The sequence below is a fragment of the Mesitornis unicolor genome, unplaced genomic scaffold, assembly GCF_000695765.1.
Source record: "Mesitornis unicolor isolate BGI_N332 unplaced genomic scaffold, ASM69576v1 scaffold1668, whole genome shotgun sequence".
In the NCBI taxonomy this organism is placed as follows: Eukaryota; Metazoa; Chordata; class Aves; order Mesitornithiformes; family Mesitornithidae; genus Mesitornis; species Mesitornis unicolor.
Genome location: NW_010201089.1, coordinates 27,102 through 47,754, shown reverse-complemented (window position 1 = coordinate 47,754; position 20,653 = coordinate 27,102). Strand labels below are relative to the sequence as shown.

Sequence of the window (20,653 nt, the reverse complement as noted above, 5' to 3'; positions counted from 1 at the left end):
ATTAGTGGGTAACCTCTGCAGACGTGTTTCAAAGTAGATCAAACTAGATGATGGTAATAGCCTTTCCAGCATTACTATATAAAAGATTAATGGGTCCTGGCTCCTCCTAGCAATAAGCCAAACCACAAAGTTCTCTCTTCATTCAGATTCACTTACTGTGAATTCTCCTGTGACAGCATCAAACCCCACATGAATTGTGTGTTCAAAGTCTGAAGGTAGGGAAATCTCTGGCCGTTCCTTCTCTTTCTTTTTATTGGCTGGAAGAGACAACAACAACAACAACAACAACAACAAAATCCATAAATCCATCAAGAGTTAAAATCTCTGCAACAGCTTCCAATTTACCTACCCAACCACAGCCCCCTTTTGCTGGTCATAGGATTTTGACCCGGGGCAGACGAACAGGGAGTTTAAAAAACTTCGTTACCACATTTAAAGAGCAGTCACAGTGAGTGGACAACAAAAATCAAAGTCCTGTAACACAGGGCAAGTGTAAGACAAGAAAACTGATATTTCTGGTATGTCAAGTATCAACCTGTAGGGCTAGCCTCAACAGCACAAGAGCTATTTATTGAAAATATTCACTCAAACCTGAACAGGTCAGAGTCAAAAGCACTACAGTAGCACTATGCAGTTTTGAACATATTTTTTATTTTATTGCACCTTTTAAAAAATATTATATGCTGTTAAAAATACACTCACCTCTCATATTAAGACAGGGACAAAATTAACTACAAATACTGCTTATAAATTGTTTCCTTCATTCTACATCCTCAAGCCAGAGTTTATGAAGAAAACCAGATATAACATGTGTGCTTCTGCTGCAAAATCTTATATGAGCAAAACCATTCATATTTTTCCGCTCACAAAATGTGCTAAATGTGATTTTAATAACAAGCTTTGAAGACACAGAGCAAGAGGGCAGAATCTGACAGGTGAGGAGCAGAAGTCATGAAGAAACAGGAAAGGAAATAAATCAGAGCAGATGCACCCTGCAAACTTTCAAATCAGGTCTTCAAACAAGATTACTGTTGCGCCTTGGATTAAGTTCATCCATATTTATGATGTATTAAAGACTCCACCTTTTTAATATTTACTGCACTTAAGAAATTGAGATCAGTTTAAGGAAGAACCATGTCCTGCTCAGATTTGCTGCTGCTTGCAGTTCTAAAATAAGCAGAGCCAGGAGAAGGTGACTACAGCACTTATGTTTCCCAGCTGCCACCTGTTCTATCTAGAGCCAAATCAAATTTGTTTTGTGGCTGACATTCCCCAGTGCATTTTTGGCAACGTGAATGCCAAACCTCAGGTATTTCAGAAACCCGTGAGGTTAATGCTCAACATTGCAATTATTTAAGACTCTGCTGGTGGTTAGTTGTGTGGAGCTTGCCCCAAAGGACCGAATCCTGTTCCCTTCAATGCCAGCTCTGGCATTGTTCTCTGCATCATTACATGGTTACTGTTGCACAAAGTAATTTTGGGGAAAGAAAAGGATCAGATGCTCCATTTGGGACACAAAGATGGAACAGATTGATTTTGATCCCTCATTCAAACAAAGGGAATGGAGGAATCTGAATCACAGAAAAGCGACTGAGTTGTCAAGGGGAAAGAGGAGAGAAAGCTGCCTCGCTGGAGGAGCCATCGCAGAGGGGGAAGGTAGGAGGAGGCAGAAGCAGCTGCTGGTTAGCAGATGGTGAGCATCTGCAGCACAGCCAGCAGTCAAAGAAGGAACAAGCAGCTGCATCCAGCAGGTATACAGAAAAAGCTGCCTGCATTAGCAGTAGATGGAAAGCAAGAGGAAATGAGATGCAGAGAGAGCCATCAGAGGCACCAAAATCTATAGTCACGTCTACAGGATCAGGCCATTTTACCAAGCCAAAGAGCAAGGTGTCAGCTCAGTGTAGAAGCCCATCACCCAGCTGAGGAAGAAGAGGGGCTCAGGTGAGGAAGAAGAGGGCACCTGTACCAGCACCACTGTGCAGGAGTGCTGCATGGGAGATGTGCACCCACACACGGTACAGGATGACTGCCACAGTAGATTTGAACATATCCCTATAAAAGCTTAAGGACATTGAGTTGCTATCCAGAAGTCAATACACGTAACTGTATACACTATTCGTATTTCTTAATGTCTACATTCAGACAGCTCAAGCTCCCTACCACAGACCCAAATCCCAACAAACTGCTCTGCAATCAACCATTCCAGTATGCATGCAACCAACAAACCAAGATGACTGCTAATTATCCAGAGCAGAGAAGATGATGGCCTGAACAAGCCTCAGCTACACAGAACAGTAACATGGTTCTGGAGGGACTGGTTAAATAACACCATGGCCTCTGTCACATCAACACTCCAGCTCTCTGTCCGTATGTACCTCAACATACGTACTTTGACACATAGCTAGAGAGTTTCAGTATGGCTACACTGCAATATAGAATCAGGAAAAGGTTTTTATGCATTTATGACTTGCGTTGTTTTCACACCCCAGAAGCAGTTACCGTTCTCCCAGTTATCTTCATTTCCTGCAACCACTTCTTACAGCATCTCAACCACTGGCATTTTCTCTGACTCTCAACAACTCTTCGGGACAGCTACCACAAACTCATACTAAAATCACTATGTCTTAGTGATAATGTTACAGCAGGTGAAACCATAATTGCTCCATACATAGTTTTACATCTGCCTGCCACACTCAGGGTTTTGTAGCACCCAGACTGAATCCACCATCATGCGAACGCACATGAAGCTGGCACAGGAAACCAGATATTCCTCCAGCAGTCCCAGAGGACAACGAACTTCAGAAGCTTTAGATCCAAAATCTAACAGATCTAAAAGCCTAATTATATTAAACCATTAATAATATAATTGCTTTTTGTAGCAGATATTTATGTCATAGCAGGAGGCAGAAGACAAAAAGAAGTAAAGAGACGGGCACTCCCAATCTTGCTAAACACTTAATCCCCCGCTACAGAGATTATATTATCCTTACAATGAGTCAAAATGCATTGAAGAATCTTAAATAAGAAAAATAAATGAAGATAAATTTACCTGTTTAGGAAGGCCTACCTACCATCAAGTGCTTTATTCCCACAAACACCTTACCACCTTCGCATTCAAAACCTCACGTTTGATGTTGTTACAAAAGCCACCTATAAAGTTTCCTTATGAAGTTCTGGCAACTCGAGCTGTGACTAGGAAGCACAATGTCTCACTATGAAGAAAGGCCATGAGCCCATCTTGAAGCGTATTAAGATGAGAAAGGTCTTCTCCACTGGTAAGGTTTAGTAAAGCACTCCCCCTGTCACCACAGGAATGACTCCTGGGTGCTAAAACCTGTCAGCTTGTGGGTAAAACCCTGCCTCTGCAGGCATGAAGCCCAGGATTTAAACCCGATGTGTCCTTTACCTCATGGCTCTGTTCATGCACATGGATTGTGCAATGTAAAAGACACTTTCCAAAGTGCCTTCAGCTAAAACTGCCCTTCTTGTCCCAGCAACCTGTAAAATATGCCCTTCAGATGTCCCCACTTGTTGGCCTCCCCTCTGATCTGGACCCACAAGCTCTCAACAGGTCTATCGCCTGCTCCACAGCATCAGTCCATGTGTTTGAGGTGCACTTCGCTAGCAAAATTAACCACCAGGCATTTCATATCTTTGGAGGCTCTTTGCAACCCCAGCAGAGGTTAAACACAATTTTTTATGATCCAGAAGTCACAGATTTGCCCAATCCCCTAACTGAATGGAAACCAACTCCCTTTTTAGTCTAGCCAGATTAACAAATAACACCCAAATTATATCAGGCACAAACCAAAGAGAGGTGTCTGACCACTTGGGAATTTCATTAGTGTTTAAGCAGCAGGAGGCACTGGGAATTTAGCTGTCACCATGAGAACAGAAGTTGTATTCGTAAGATGAAAATCAACCAATCTGAAGTGAAGGTGACAGTGTTAAAGGTATTTTTTGCTCAATAGGAATTGGAGGACAGAAGCAATCATTCCCGTTCAGGCAGGTGTATTGCAACAGAAGGCTCTGCTGGGCTTGGCTAAACAAAAACCTCTCATGTCTCGAAGCATCTGCTACATTGGCCAATCTTCAGTAAATGCAGGCATCTTCAAATCAACGGCAGTCTGGCTGCTGATTTTATCCAAACCGTTCACTTTTGCAGCTCTCCTTTAAAATCCAGTTCAAACTAGCTTTTCGGGTTGTATTTCTTTTACTTTCTTATAAATTTCAGGTGATTTCTTTATTCTCTGCAACTGCTGAGCCTAGGGATTTAAAAGCCCCACTCCCTTAAGCAAGCCAACAAATCCTGCAGCTTTTTAGGATTAATACTCAGAATGGCAAGTTCTAACCAAGATCCGGCAAACTTTGAACACATGGGTTTCTGGATTGCAGAATCAAAAAAAAAAAATCAAGGTTTGTAAAACAATCCAAAGTTGCTGAAGGTATCAGATAATAATAATCATGAATACTGCAATATTTTGTAGAAAATTAACCTAGATCTTATTTAAATTAGTGAAAGTATAATTCCAATTAGTCTTTTTACTAAAATAAAACAATTATGAGGCAGCCTTCATCCTGAAGCCCACGAAGCTGAAGATACTTCGATGTGACTTTAGTTACCCAGTGTCCAGATATAATTGCAATGCAGACTCTACAAAAAGCTGAGGTATTGGAAAGACAAACTCCAAAAAATAGGTCAGATATAAAAAGAAATCAGCACATTAGGAGATGGAGATTTTTTTTTCCTTACATCACTTCAAAAGATTCATGAGAGAGAGGGGTTTTTAAAATATCCTGATCTTAAAAATGAGAATTTCATGTACGGTTCATGGTTCCTGTCTCCGTTTCCATCTGTTACAGTCCCTATAACAGGAGAAAATTCCTTCAGTTCACAAGAAATGTGTAAGAATTTGCAGTAACAGATTATTCTTAACAGCAAGTAGACAATGCCTGACCCAAACTTGAGAACAGAGTAAATGACCATGACCTATGACAGGCCTGGCAGGAGATGGCCTGCTCACCATGCTTAACTCCAATTATCTGCTGTTCAAAACAACAAACAAGCAAAGACCTTCCCCCACTCCCTACCAAAGGAATAGCCAGTGTCAGCTTTAATTGGCCAGCTTGTAATTGGTGCAAAAATTTATGATTTTTAAGACCACTAAGGACAAGTCAGGCTGGAAAGTGGCAGAGCTAGTCCCAGTTTTCAGGGACACTGTACTCAGAATTTAAGGGGAAGGAAAAAAAAAAGACTAAGCAGGATGGATTAAACATGGAAGGATTAATCATTACAAAAAACAGATCTACAGCCAGCACCTTATGTACCCCAAAATGATCAAGACAGTTGTGCAGGAAACAAGCACACAACATTTTCTACAACCTAAACCATCCCTAAGCATCAGGTGCTTAACCAAGGTCATTAGGAGCAGCATCCAGACAAGAGGTTTACAAGAGACAAAATACCATACTTTTATCTCCTGGTAAAATAGATCGGTAAAATCGGTCCTTCCTTTTCTTTTCTTCTGGGTTGGGAGGCAAAGGTTTTGAGCCATGGTTCAAAGTCCCAGAGTCTTTGCTTCCTGATCCAATCATGGTGCTGGTATTTCTCATGGGAGGAGCAGGCGGTTTGTCTTCTGTCTCAGCTCCATTGTTCGACATCTTCAGCTGGGGAGGCCGTTACTAGGAATAGGGAAAAAATAAATCAGAAGTCTTATTTATTTACTTTTTGTAAAATAGAGCCCCACACTGTCAAATAAACCACAAGCAGGTATTTGCAGACTCATGGCAACACAGACCAAGTGACAGCGCAACAAAGCCTACCCAAGCTCCATTTTTTTTCTGTTAACAAGAATATGTTCAAGCGTTTGACTTATGGATCATCAAGAAAAGCCTGCTCCAGGATACGGACTATTCTCAAGCAAACCACAGAGTAGAAGTGTAGGATGGGGAGGCAGAGTAGAAAATATGAGGTAGCAAAGAGCAAGGATATCAAAGAGGAACGAGCAAGTTGTAAAGCTCATAAGACCTCTCAAAACCATGCTAGGTCCCCTGAAAACTACATCAAAAGGTTTGCATCAGTCTCCAACACAGCAGGATGCAGAAAGACTGAAGTTTGCACTCAAGGAGTTTCAACGCAGCTGCTCAAGCTCCTTTGCTAAAACGCTGCTGAACTGGTTCAGGGGCAGCGATGGCCGGGCAGAGCTGTCCCCACGCCATCTCAGATGCAGCGCCGTGGCCCTCGCCAGTCCCAAGATGTAGTGGCACACTTCAGGCACAATTCACACCGCCGGAAAGTTGACTGCATTTTGTTGTGTTGGAAGGGTCAAACAAAACTAGATCCCCAACACACACATAAATCCTTAAGTAAATAATCCCTGCTGTGCAGATTTAAAGACGGAAGCTTTGGAATAGGGTAACAGATTATCCTGCAACAACTAGCTTGTTCCACCCAAATGAGATCAGCATTACTCCAGACACAGCCTGGCTGCAGCAAGATCCTTCTGGAAACAGGAATTCGTCTGCATTAAGTTCTCAGAAGAAAGTTGGGAGTTAACTGCAGAACAAAGTGCAAAGCAGGAACAGCTTCTGTTTGGGTAGAAAAAGCAGTTCAACAGCTTAATGAATTTCACAAGTAGTAAGGGAAGATATTTCACTCAGGGAGAATTATTGGGTGGCAGAAAGTCAAAAGCGGTTTGCTCTCCATAAGTGAGAAGTCCAGTTTCAAAGCCAAGATCGCTGCTGGCTTCCAGGGAGCTGCTCTTCCATAGGCTGGGCCCAGAGGACTCACACTGGGTTTTACTCCAGATCAACAACCACAAAGAGATCCCACACATCAATCCTACAACCACAGAACACTGCCCTGCCCATCTTCAAAGTCTTCTTTGGCCAAGCTACTGATGCTCAATGTTAACAGGAAAGATTTGGACCCAGGGCACACTGCTATCACAGCTATAGAGTTATGAAAGGCAAATGCTGTTCACAGATGGCACTCAGCTGCAACGTGACAGACTTTGCTGAAAGCAGCGGTTCTTTAGCTGTCACCTACCATGGTTGGTCTGCAGCTCCACCTTCTCCACTTATTTGGCTCCTGATTTCTTCACACTTGCTCTTAAATGGTTGGGCTCGCAGTACTGTGCAGCCCGTAAGGCTTTGGACAAGCCTTCACACACAGAGAGCTTTGTAAGAGGTTCGACCCCAACCCAGCCTCCAACACAACTGTGCAATGGAATTTGAAATGACAGACTAGCATTCGGGGTATTGATTGTAATGGTGGGACAGTTTTGGCATTTGGGGTGGGGGGGGGAAATTCGCTGTGCATTTGTCTGGGAGTGTTCTGGCATGTGCCTTGTGCCTCTCCCATCGCTCCTGCTTCAACCTCACACCATTCTCCAGTACAACACAGAGAAGAACTAAGTGACAACTGGAGTGCCAGCTATGAAGTGGTGCCAGTGACTACTCTCCCTGTCTAAGCAGAGGAAAAATGTCTAAACTAAAACCCAACTGGTAAATTTGGCAACCACAAATTTGGCACACAAATCTTGTGCAACATGAAGATACTGAGGCCTCGCTGATGGGTTTTGCACATCGCAGTGTCAGTGGTGTTGGCACTGGACTGGCACAATTAAAGTGTTTGAAACGGCATAAGCAGAAGTGCCACACAAGAACTGCGTTCTTTGCAGCAATGCTTATTTAACCATCAGAAAGCAAATTGCTGGGAGGGTGCTAGGAATATGCTGCAAATAGGGAAGCAGAAGGAAAATGAATGTTAGCAGCTCTGTGCCTGCCAAATGGCCCTTCCCAGGAGCGGGCACCACATTTGCTGCTGCAGCACCCTTGTTTGAACCCTACAAGGGTTTGAATAAAGGTGCCTCCAAAGATTACCCCACTGGATGGACTTCCTGGAGCTGCAGGCATGGCTGAGACAGCAGGACTGAGCAAGAGACACGGTAAAGTTTGCTGTATTGGGAAATGGATGCAACATCAGACCAAAGGGCAGCACAAGGAACAGAACAGAGCCTTATGTGGCTCCAGGCTGGAGAAAAAGAAGTGAGAAGAGGAAGAAAAATGCCCCAGATTACAGGCAGAGGCTGGCCTAGTGCTGGGGGAAGGAAAAAGAACATTAGGGAAAAAAAAAAAAAAAAAGGACAACCATAAAAACGTAAGTAAAATCTCTGGACGTCAAGCATCCTCACTCACAGTTCCACCAGTGCAAAACCCCCAGGACATCTGCTCAGTTTTTCAATATAAGAGGGTTTTTCAAAATCTCTCAGTCAGAAAGTAGAGGGCACAAGTGAATGACTGTTTTACCGCAGGGCTAGAAACCCAGGCACCAGCAGCTCTTGTTTATCTTACATTATTCACTGAATGAGCAAGTAACTGCTGAGAAGTTACATAGTTTCCCAAAGGTTTTACACCTATTCCATAACTGCAGCTTTCATTCATGTGGGCAAAGCCTACGGCACAGCATCACCTTTCTTCTCCATCGCTCATTCTTGCAGATCTCTTTCCTCATCAGTCTTACATTTTGAGTCACAAAAGATACTTTATCTGCCTTGAGCTGGGGGGTGAGAGAAATCCTTTAACTTACAAAATTAAGAGACTGGTTCTACAGAAGTCATCCCCTCTAAAAGCAGCAATATCCTAGCCCCAGAGCACAGAGTCACACCAAGTGGTTACAGAGGACATCTCTCTCCTTCACTGCAGCCTTGTTGACTGTGCAAATTCTCTTCTTCCTAAAATAATCTCCTGGCAATTCTCATGCGAGCAGGCTTTAAACAACTCCCCTTGCGAAGGCCCTGCTCAAGTTCACAGCACCAGGCAATTGCTTCCCCAGCCAGCATAACATCAGCACTACGCCACCAAAGTGAGTGACTCTGCTGGGTGCAATCCATCGTAACAGGAATGCAAAGCGTCACTGCAGCGAGTTACTTCCTTCTCCACACCAGCACAACTCTGCTTTGAGAAATTCATCTTACGTTTCCTCGGTATGATTAAGTGAACAGTGGAAGCAATGAAACTACACATGAACTTTTCAACTGGAGTCAGATGAGGGAATACATTTTAGCTGCAGACACAATTATTCTCCACTACTATATATATTAAAATACCGGCACTCAAACCAAACCCCACAAACACTGCTAGGAAGGCATAGCAATGATGTAGGACTATTGTTTCTGCAGCCATTTGGGAGTACTGAAAGTTCGAGCTGTTTCAGCACTCGGTACTTACGTAAAGTTTTATTACTTACTGCAACCTGTGACTGCCTTAAGTCAAGTTACAGAGGCCTTCAAATGCTCCCTGCCCCACCTCATCAACTTTTGAAGCTCATTACATAAATTAGATTACCCCAGCCTCAACGGAGTCCAACAGCAGACCTGACAAACTCTCCTTTCACATCTACAAACCACTTCTGCAGACAGGAAGGAGTGGCAGACAACCACGCGCACTGGAACACGAGACTCAGGAAACCACTTGGCAGCTCAAGACAGAGCAAGCGGAGGCACCGAACAGAAGATGGCACCCACAGGTGCCAACACGGGTGACCTTGAGTTCAGAGTATGGAGACAGGCAAAGATCCACGCGGGTCTGCTGATCTGCGTTAGGGAGATATGGCTCAAAATCATGAAGTTTATGCCAGCAGCTTTCCTGTAATACAGGCACAGGCTCATGAGAGTGGGACCCTAACATATGTGGAGACTTCTGGGACTACTATGTGTAACACACATACACAACACACAAAAGAGAACAAAGATCCTCTATTTATGTCATTTTTCCTTCTGGTAAGCCACATCATTTCACACTTGATGCTCCACGCTGAACTGTAAGTTTCTATCAAGGTGGTGGTGTTTTCTTTATATTCCTTAGCAAGACAGGCAGATGACTGATTGCTAAAACAGAAAGCAATTAAAAAGTCAGAGGAGCTGAAACCTATGCTACAGTAGATGCCATAAAGATAACTATGTCCAACGCATGCTAATTGCTGGAGTCAACATGAAAACTCTTAAAAGAGCCATCTATAATTCATGCAGTCTGGCAAGACGGTAGCTGTAAGTTACTCACTACAACTTAGAGATGAATAAACTACATTAAACAAGAGCGGGAGGAGGGAGATGCTCAGCAACTGTTTTTCCCTCTCTGCCTACCACCAGAAGAAAATCTCACATTTGTCCAAGATGCTGCTTTTCTGTTGTTGCCAGGGTGAGTAAAGGGTGTCTTGCCCACAAAAAAAAGACAGGAGTCTTTGCCTCTGAGTTGTTCCTGATGAGAACAAGTGTTTTACCTCTGCACCAGTACCCTTGCACCCTCCCACCCCACGGCTAGACATTGCTCCTGCACACACAGTTAAAATGATCTTCCTCCTTGCTCAAACACATCACAAGCAGCAGATTCCCTCCAGGTGTGCCACCCCCTTCCTCCAAATCCCAGCAGCAAATTAACGGCACAGTTCACCAGCTGGGTCTTGACACAGGATGAAAAGACACTCATTCAGTTTTTCTTTATTACTTTCTGTGGGACTACATTTCAAACACAGTCTCACACTGAAGGAATGGCACCCCACCTGAAAAAAAGAGGCAGGAGGTGTTCTTTTCCTCCACCCAACAGTAAAAGGGACCAGGGACAAATGCTGTCTCAGAAAAGGGCAGCAGCAATACACACATCCTGAGGGAGGACAGACTCATTGTCACATTTAGAGGTGATTTAAAAAACAATAAAAGAAGGAAAGCGTAGCTTCTAGCTGTCTCCCCAGCCAGTTACTGCACATCTAAGTGCTGTGCAAGCGTGCTAATTATACCAAAAAAAGTCAAGGGCCATCAATGCATCAGCCCACACCCAACATTTACATGTAAATGAAAAAAAAACCAACCAACCAAACAACAAAACAGGTTTTCATAAATTTCTAATAAACAAAGAATTACACAACACCAGTGTTTGTTCATCTGTCGAATTTACCTGTTAGACCCCTGTGAGTGCTGCCAACACCTAGAGATGCACATGAAATCGCTACATTAGATGAAACAATAATTAAATCACTGAAAACAAGCACACATTTAGAAGAGACTGCATCCCCTGCTCCCCACAGTGGGTGGGTGTGGGGAGGAGGAGGGAGACACACTCCTGTGGCAGATGGCCAACTACTGGTTGCAGCCTTGCTCCGCTGCCAGCATGACTTCCACAGTGCTAGACATAAAGGACTATTGACCAGTTACAACTCACCGGGAATGCTGGAGGACTCCATGGCTTGGAATTTTAAAAGCCAAATGACTGGAGGGTCCTTTTGAAAAAAGCTTCTACAATAAAAAAAAAGCCCAACTGTTTGTGCTCAATGCAAGAATTGCCGGGCAGGATTCCCCAGCCTGGATTTTGTAGGAGGACGCGGACATCACCGCAGCTTGCACTGCTTCTGGGCAGGAAGGCTGCGAAATCTCTTCCTGGGCTAACATATATATAGATGCTAACCCATCGTATGCACAGATATGCCTCCAGAGAAGAACAGACTAATTATAACCGCTCGATTCCTAGCAACAGAGCTGAGTTCTCCTTTCACTCAAGTTACGGAAGCTTTCTCCTGTTTTGTTTTAAATAATCGAGGCCCAGCTTTCAGCAGCCTCGCCAGTGTGGGCCCATGCATGACCGCTGTTGACAGTAACCCAGACACGCTGAGGGTTTCAGTAGCACCGAGGCAGGTCAAGCCCTTTCCACCACATTAGGCTTGAACCCAAAACTGCAGAGAGACAGCACCAGCTTAAATTGCCGTGCTTCAACTCGGCTTCAGTTGTTTCACGAGTAACTGGCAGTGTCAAACAATAACCGTGCTGCAGTCGGTGCCAGCTGTGTCCAAGGACCAGGAGCACACCATGAACTCACCTTACTTGTGCTCCAGTTGGGTAGTTCAACCTAGCTTTGAGAGACGCAGAGACCAGCTCCAGCTGTTCCCATCCCCGGGCAGCGTTTTTAAACAGCCCAAGAGAAATAAATCGCATCCATATTTAAAAAAAAAAAAAAAGCCGAGGCAGAGGGAACCAAGAGTATCAATTTTAAAAGTCCTCAGCTCACAAATCACCCTGATTTCCTCATCTCCAGAAGCACTGTCTCCCCTCCCCCAGCTGCATGCCCCAACAAGCAAGTTTGCCGTTGCAGATGTGGGGACAGGCTCCCTTCTCCAGCTCCGCATGGAGCAGCCTGGGCTCCGGTTGCACTTTCGCTCACAGGAAGGCAGGGCTTCAACCCCACAAGTCAAAGCAGTGACTGGAGCCAGAGCTTGCTAAGCAGGGTGAGAAAAAATAAAGGCCTCTTATGTTAAAGCATACTCATACAAGCAGGTTTCCTGGAGGAAAACTATTTCAGTGGAAACTACTAGATGGAGCATGAAGAAAATGTATTAATATATGCTGTTAAACACACCCCCGCTCCTCTCCACCTAAGTTACTGGTTACAAGTCTAAACTGCACATTAGCAGCGACAGCAACTGAAAGCAGCTGAATCATTAATCATTTTTCCATTCAAAAGTTTCCAATGCAGAAGATGAACATAAAGCGCAGGGCTCAGAATTAAGCCCCGCTATCCCCTGATGTGGAATAATTCCTAGTACGATGTATTCACGATTAAATACACATGGGTATTTGCAAAACCTGTATCTTGTTAAATGCAGAGATTTGACATTTGCCATTTAGCAATGGGGGGGAGGGTAAGAAATATGTCAGAAAACTAGAACATTGTCAGGTCAAGTCAACAACATCCTACGCACTCAGAGGACACCATAAGGCAGCGGTTAGCAAAAAGCCACAGTAAGCAAATAGCAGAAAGTCTGCATTACCCTGCAAAAGGTGAGTTTTTCTGAGAAGACACCAAGACAGAGACCTGCAAAGAGGAAACGGATGTTCTTAGGACCAAAACTCATTCAAGTCTTCTTTTGCTGGGAAACTAAAGAATAAGAAGACAACACAAGCGTCATTAGCGGATGAAGCCATCCAAGAGCCTCAATTAGACAGAGGGGGAAATGCCGCAACAGTTCAGTGCTAATTGGAAAGGCAAACATTTATCATCAGAGCAGCGCTCCCTTCTGTGTGTAGCTCCATTGTGTTCGCTGCAGTTAATGACGGTAGGAAGCTCTGTAGTATTTATGTAACGACTGGCAAAGCTGTCACATTCCCTTAATTGCTAGCCAGGATTTTCAGCCTGGCAGTAGTTTTGAATTAAAGGAAATGTCAAAGATTGCTTCAGTTTCACATTGCTTCGTTACAGTTTTGGTTCTTCTTCAAAGCTGGGGAAAGAGGAAGAACGAATAATTTCCCCAAGACAGAACGAGTTCTGCTTCAAACAGGAGCTTTTTGTAGACAAACTGAATTAGGAGACAAGGAAAGCACGGTCAAATACCCAGAACTGAAAGAGCTAATTTAGCATCAGTAAAACACAAACAATTTGAGATCTGCACATAAATCTGCTTCAAGTTTGCAATGATTACTCCCTCAATTATGATACATGTAGTGCTCTCAAAGCAGTTCATTTAAAAAGCAAAATGAAAAAGCCTAAGGTAGCTCAGGGTTTCCACCTAATTGAGCTTTCACAGTGGAGTCTCCTTTGCTGGTAGAGCACCAGCTTTGTGTTTATAACGATATCTAATCTAGCAAAACGCCCTATTGTACCTACTTTATAATCCCAGTACATACAGAAGTAAGCATAGCGAGTACACTGTGGCCAGGTCTCGCGTTCCTAGACTTCCTTATGTGTACCAAATGGACTGGAAAGCACAGTCCATTAAGAACCATCATCGTTTAATTTAATGAGCAGCAGTCTGTTCTTAGGAGGTACCATCAGGCCCTTTTATCACATCATTTACTCGGATCGCAATCATATTTACTGTATGTCAGTAGAGAAAAGAAAGCTCTGTAGGACCGGTAGAAAGGATCTGCTGTTTCTGCAATATATTACAACACAACTCTGCAATAGCGCTCAGTTAAATAAAGCCCATGAGCCAAGTGAACTATTTTTATTCCATTGAATAAAAGAAATATAAGAACATCACTTATTACAGTAGCAGACCCACTTTAAGGCACTATGTAATTAGGAGTAGGAGTTAATAACAGGACCAGAAAAAGCAGACAAGGTTTTCCTCAAAAATCTTCACGCAAGTTTTTCTGGGGCATGGATCTTCTTATCCTGTGCTCTTGCTACGACTACTTAAGCAGTTTTAAGTAGGATGCATGGATCTTCACTGCTACCTATTTAAACCTTATTCATTCTCATGAAGCAGTAACATCGGCTGCAGCCACAAACCTCAATCCAGCGGAGACTGATCGAGCTTCTCTACGCAGCCCTGTCAGCATCTGCAGCAAGCAACTTGCTTCTTTTCATCCAATTCCCAGCAGATGAGCATTTACATCATAAAATTAGCAACAACACAAACTGCAAATTCAGCAGAATTTGGATTTCACTGATGGATGGACTGTCAGTATGCATGTTTTACTCTTCTCAAGACTGCTTTGTCAGGCTGGTTGCATCTCCCCTCTGTACTTAAAATGCTAAAAATTATTTTATAGCCACTACTGAGCAGCCAAGAAGCTCTATAGACACTGTTGTACCTTTTCCAAGTGCTAGCCAAAACTCAAGAGATTCCCGAAATGAAGACAACAGCCAAAGACTGATGTTCTAGGGAGCCAAGTACGAGTCAAGTCATTTAGTTCAGTATAGCATTCCCTCCCATCGCTGTAAGTCACCTTCCTCAAGTCCCACTGCTACTTCCCACTAAGGTCATCCGCATCTGAATCAGCCTCCCTTGGAGAGCACAGCATGCAGCAGATTGAGATGCAGAGATTTCTGATCATCCTTCCTTAATTCCAATAGCGAACATCCTTGAATCTTAATTACCAGCACGCTCTTGTAAGAGGTTCCTGCTACCTACCCATAACCCCAAAGCTTCCTCAGTGTTCAGGCACCCAAACCAATCCCCATTTCAGCATCCACCCCAGGTTACCTACCTACACTCTCTCTTCTATTGTAAATCCAAGGCAAGAGGTTGTAAAATGAGATATTTTAAATACCATAACTAGCACACTACAATTTCACCTCTCACCTTTACAGCAACAGTTCTGTTTGCTATAAAACCCAGACAGAAAAAGGGCAGTCAATTTTGGAAACAGCTATTTTGCAGCCCAAAAGAAATCTCAGCAATGGTCCCTGAGCATACACAGGAGGAATGCACGGGGCTGGACTTCCCAAACCAATTTTGCCCCATCCTCTTCATGCCTCATGTAAGTGCTGCCTCCCTCTCTACTGAAGTTAACATTCACACCCTACGCTAACTCCCCCTTTCCTGTTCTCACACTCCTCGCAAAGGGATGCAGTGAAGGGAAATATGCTGGCTGTGGGAAAGGACATTCTGTAAATCAGTCCAGAGCAGAGCATGCCCTGATGGCTTCAGTAAACGCTCTCCCTCTGCAAGTGTGAGGTTGCTCCTTCCACTCTTTCTTTCCAGTCATTTCTTTTGAGCTGAGTTTTCCTCCATTCCTCGTTATTCTCGTACTGCTGGTATTTGCAGGTGCTGATTCACAGCCTCCCAAGATACGCATGTTTGGCTGCTTTTATTTTTAAGAAAAGTCACTTCTTCAGACTGGAAATAACTGTTGTTTTTCTGTGAACACTCTTCAATGTATATCTAGTTTTATCTGAGGAGCTTAAATATTCTACTTTAACTAAAGTCTCAAAGTCTTATCAGTCTCTGTTACTCTGTTCAAGTATCATAAAAGATATCCAAATTTGTGGCCTGCCATTGTGCTAAGTCCCTTTTAGCTTTAAAAGTAAAAGGTGGGTTTGAGCCTAATCAATATTCTTTAAACTTCTAACATGGTTTGAATTTACATCCCCACATGTGGAACTTCCCCTGAGAGTTTCAATCCTTAATACAATTTAAAAACCAAATGCCTTGGTTCTGACAAAGCTGAACCAGAATATCTCTAATAGAAGTGGTCAAACCTCATATTGAGACTCTTTGAAATGAGCTCTCAGAAAGCAGCCCAGAGCAAATCAGCCCACAAGTCTGTAATTTTAATACCTTATGTTACCAGCAGACAGCTTCCATCTCAGATCTGAGATGATGCACTGTCTCCAGCCCCTGCACTGCTGGCTCCTAACTTTCTCTTCCCCACAGAGCATCTGTATTCTGGATATTTCCTTAGAGAATTCATTAACTGCTCCTTCCTCAAAGGCTGAGATTATTGGCATTTTTCTCAGACTATATTTCAGAGAGTTTGGACAACCTGTCAGTGCTGAGAAAGAAATAATTAAAGAAAAAAATATCAATTAATCATTCTCTCTGTTAAGACACCACAGGTAAAGAGAAGACCTAAGTTTTGGCTAATGCCTTTAAAGGCCATTTTCTACCTTGCATGCCTGTATATCATTTACAAATCATCTTACACTCTCTTAATGTCAGTATCCTCAGAGGGAGAGGGTGAATCAGAATATTGATATCTCTCATTTAGGAGGCAATTAGACCAATAACAGCAAACCAAAGCTGAATGTATGCTCAAAACAATCTAGTTAGAATTCTATTTTAATTAAAAATCAGTCAAATAATCCTATTATCCTGAGGATTGCTTCAGGCACAGTTCCAATCCAGCACATCTTTTTTTAATCTTTTAGTTCCACATCCAGAAAATGATTGAAAAATCACTGTAAACTACCAGAATGGTCCTTTCTGTACAACAAGTTTCTCTCGTAATTGGAGAGCTTGGGAAGACAGAGAAATGAGTGTTCCAGTGTCAGTCAGCCACTTGCTAAACTGCTTAAAAAAAGAAATTACAAGAAAACAGATAAAATAAAACAGCGTACGTCTCAGGCCAATCAATAAGGCTTTCCCATTCTTCACCCCACCACCTGCAAACATTGCCTCAAAGGGCACCTCTTATTTCCTCATACTTCCACACTTTGCCTTCTTTGTCAAGAAATAACACACACCTCTTCTAGAGATGCACAGTTTACATTATTCTACTTAAGAAAGAAAAAAAGAGAAAATAAGTATTTCAAAAGTCACCTTTCATTTCTGAATTTGATCTCACATACTCTGTAAGGCCCTGCAGCACAGAGAGCAATTTATTCGTAGGAGATAGCACCACAAGCTGGTACAGCTGCCAGGACCAGTTACCTGCCTGTATGTTTGCTAGGGGACCAAGGGCAGGTGACAGAAGGAGCAGGGCTCAGAGCAGCTGTGTTGTGGGGTGTGTAGTACAGTATAGAGTGTGTGTGTGTGTGTGTAAACAAAGACATGTATATACACATATTTATACACACATGTGTATGTATGCATGTGGTCAAGCACCACAACAGGCTGCCCAGGGAAGTGCTGGAGTCACCATCCCTGGAGGTGTTTAAAAGACGTGTGAATGTGGTACTTCAGGACATGGTTTAGTGGTGGACTTGGCAGTGCTTGGCTAATGGTTGGATTTTATGATCTTAAGGGTCTCTTCTAACCTAAATGTTTTTATGATTCTAAGTGATGGGCGAGTGTTTCTTTTCCCCTCCCCACCGCTAGAACAACAACAATTACAACTTTTAGACCTTTACACTCAAGAAGAAAATCATTACAAAGCAGCAAGGTCTCAGTACAACCTTGCAAATTTTTACAGTACACAATTGGAAACCCAGAGCAACATCGCTTCGCCTGTATGCAGGATGAAGCACGGCCATCCAACACCGAACCGTGCCACAGTCCTGCAGGAGCAGGATCACCACTGTGCTGCAGCTTGGTGGTCACTAGCGCCAAACCCCATCTCACCCACACACGCAAACCCAGTGCAGAATATTGCAGCATGACGCCCCAGAACCACATGGCAAGAGCACATCTGACTCGTGCACCCACACGAGTATGAAGCTGACAGAAGAGGAAACATTTGGGTTGAACCTTTTCTATACCATTAGTGCGAGCACTAATTACGGTAGCCAGCAGCAGTCACTCTGATTGGAGGGCTGAACAAAAGTGGCACAGCTGTCAACCGCATTCAAAGAATCAAATGCTTAAGAGTTCATCATTCTGGGGCCAGAACACAATCCATCTAGCAAGACACATGGGTTTGCAGCTTTTCTAGGACAGAATGCTTCAGAGAGTAAGTACAGCTGACGCAGACGTTAAAAAACTAAGCGCTTTTGCCTGTTTCTCAGGGGGATTTAAACAGCAGGTGAGTGGGGCTGGTCTGTGGGACATGACCCTTTTTTATTTCAGCTATTTAGATGCAAATTGTTCCCCCTCCCTCCCCCTCTTAACACCATCTGTTAGCCCAGAGGTTTAGACTGTGCCTAGGGTGTAAGTTTTGGGGGAGGGGGATATAGTTAAAGCACTGAGAAAATTTCAGTTGATGCCTCTATTTCCTCTGGTGCACAGTTAATAGGAGAGAAAAAAAAATCACTTTGCAATACTATTAAATTATAATAGGATTTTTCCCTTATTCTACTGCACTTTTCCTGCCAGCCCCATGGATTTCCTACCCTAGAAAGCATTCCTTGTCCAGCTTTTGGCCAACAAGCAACATTACATAGTGACACTTATAGCAGGTTGCTACGGTGTTAGCATAGGGTATGAGCTGGTATTGCAGGAAGTATCAGAGATTCAGGGAATTAAAGCCTTAAATAATAAGGATGAAGTCCTTCACTACAAGGCACAGTATTTAATGTTCTTTTAGTGATAGGGAAGCTGTCTCATCTTTGTCTGATTTCCCCCAGTGAATAGCAATGTACTTTCAAGAAATGTCGAAAGATTTGATTCATTAAACACTTCATCCAGAGCTCTGGATTCTTCATAAAATAAAGATTATGGGTGATGGCACAGCGTACGCATTCAAGAAGCTTAAAGACGATACAGTATTGGGAGGGGTGGCTGACAGACCAGATGGATGTGCTGCTACTCAGAGGGATATGGACAGGCTGGAGAAATGGGCCAACACCAACCTCACGAAGTTCAACGAAGGAAAATGTAAAGCCACTCGGGAGGAATAACCCCAGGCACCAGCACAGACTGGGAGCTAACTGGCAGGAAAGCAGCTGCATAGAGAAAGATCTGGGAGTTCTGGTGGACATCAAGTTGACCGTGAGCCTCCGAAGCGCCTTTGCAGCAAAGAAGGTCCACAGCATCTGACACTGCCAGCAGGTGAAGGGAGGTGATCCTTTTCCTTCTGCTCAGGGCTGCTGAGACACATCTGCAGCGCTGCGTCAAGTGCTCTGCTCCCCAGTACGAGAGAGACATGGACAGACTGGAGAGAGTCCAGCAAAGGCCCACAAAGATGATGAAGGGACTGGAGCATCTGACATACGAGGAGAGGCTGAGACAGCTGGGACTGGTGAGCCTGCAGAAGGAAAATCTCAGGGGGATCTTACTGATGTGCATAAATACCTGATGGAGGTGTTAAGAAGATGAAACCAGGCTCCTCTTGGTGGTATCCAGCAACAGGACAAGAGGCAATGGGCACAAACTGAAATAAAGGAAATTCCATTTAAATGTAAGAAGGTGGGGGGAATAAAACAAAACAAACCACAAAACCAAAAAAATAGAACAAAAAACTTTATTCCTGGGGAGGGAACCAAACCACAGAACAGGTTGCCCAGAAAAATCATGGAGTTTCCATCCCTGGGGATGCTCAAAACCCCATGGACGTGTCCCTGAGCAAATTGTTCCACAATTACAAGCCACAAAATGTGGCAGGGAGGTTGCTCTCAAGGAGAGAGAAATGCAACATCATTCAAACTACTTATCTGAAGCAAGTGTTTTTAGTCAACAGTATCCAAGGCCCCAGTTTAGTGATGAAAATAAATTAAGAGGTGATAAGTGACAACGTTGAGCAGAAAATCAGTGAAAGAGTTGGGGTCAGTACTACAACACCCTCATTTTGAGTTTTAACACGTGGAGTACAGTCCTGGTACCTGGGAGATGAAAACTCTCGTCCCAGTTCTCACACAGACCTCATTTGTGATCTTGGAGGCACAAGAGGGGGAGGAAAAGTGAGAGTATTTCTTGTTTGCTCTGCCCTTCTCCAGTCACAGAATCATTGAGGTTGGAAGAGACCTCTAAGATCATCAAGTCCAACCATCAACCCAACACCACCATGGCCACTAAACCATGTCCTGAAGTGCCACATCCAGGCACTTCTTGAACACCTCCAGGGATGGTGACTCTACCACCTCCCTGGGCAGCCTGTTCCAGTGCCTGACCACTCCTCCAGTAAATACTCAGTCAATTACCTCTTCAAAGGAAAGACAATTCAGAGCACACAGCATGAAAAATATACCCCTTCTGCAGTGCATCTGCAGCTTCAGTGACTACAAGAGACATATTCTTAGTTGAAAAAGAAATGACAAAGAGAACTGTGGGTGCAATCTGGATGGAGTTTAGGGAGACTTTAATGATGATGTTCCACTGACATAAAGGAAAGGAGCACACTTCAGCTGGGAAGGCTTCCTGCCAAAGTCTGCACAGCAACATTTTTAAAGGGTTTCAGGCCTTTTTCTTGGTTTACTGTTGGGATATTGATTTGGGTTTTTTTGAGTGTTGCCAACACAAACACAACATTTTCCTCTTTCTTGCATGGACAGAATTGGCCAGAACAACGTACGACCTCAACTATTTGGTGACAGCCAGGAACTGCAGGTACCTACTTTCAAACTATTA

At 43.5% G+C, this 20,653-nt stretch overlaps 1 protein-coding gene across 2 annotated transcripts in view; it reads right to left on the bottom strand.

Annotated features, from left to right (window-relative positions):
* PAK1 (p21 protein (Cdc42/Rac)-activated kinase 1) overlaps nt 1–19,462 on the bottom strand; it is a 42,665-nt gene extending 23,203 nt beyond the window's left edge. The window contains exons 1-3 of one of the 2 annotated variants that reach the window (XM_010189952.1): nt 19,382–19,462; nt 5,472–5,682; nt 157–257 (exon numbers count right to left, since the gene is read on the bottom strand). In XM_010189952.1, coding sequence (XP_010188254.1) covers nt 157–257; nt 5,472–5,661 — 291 coding nt within the window. In that variant the 5' untranslated portion in view covers nt 5,662–5,682; nt 19,382–19,462. Of the gene's footprint in view, nt 1–156; nt 258–5,471; nt 5,683–19,381 lie in introns of those variants that run through there. The other variant, XM_010189951.1, reaches the window with a different exon arrangement.
* Between the last annotated feature and the right edge of the window lie 1,191 nt (nt 19,463–20,653).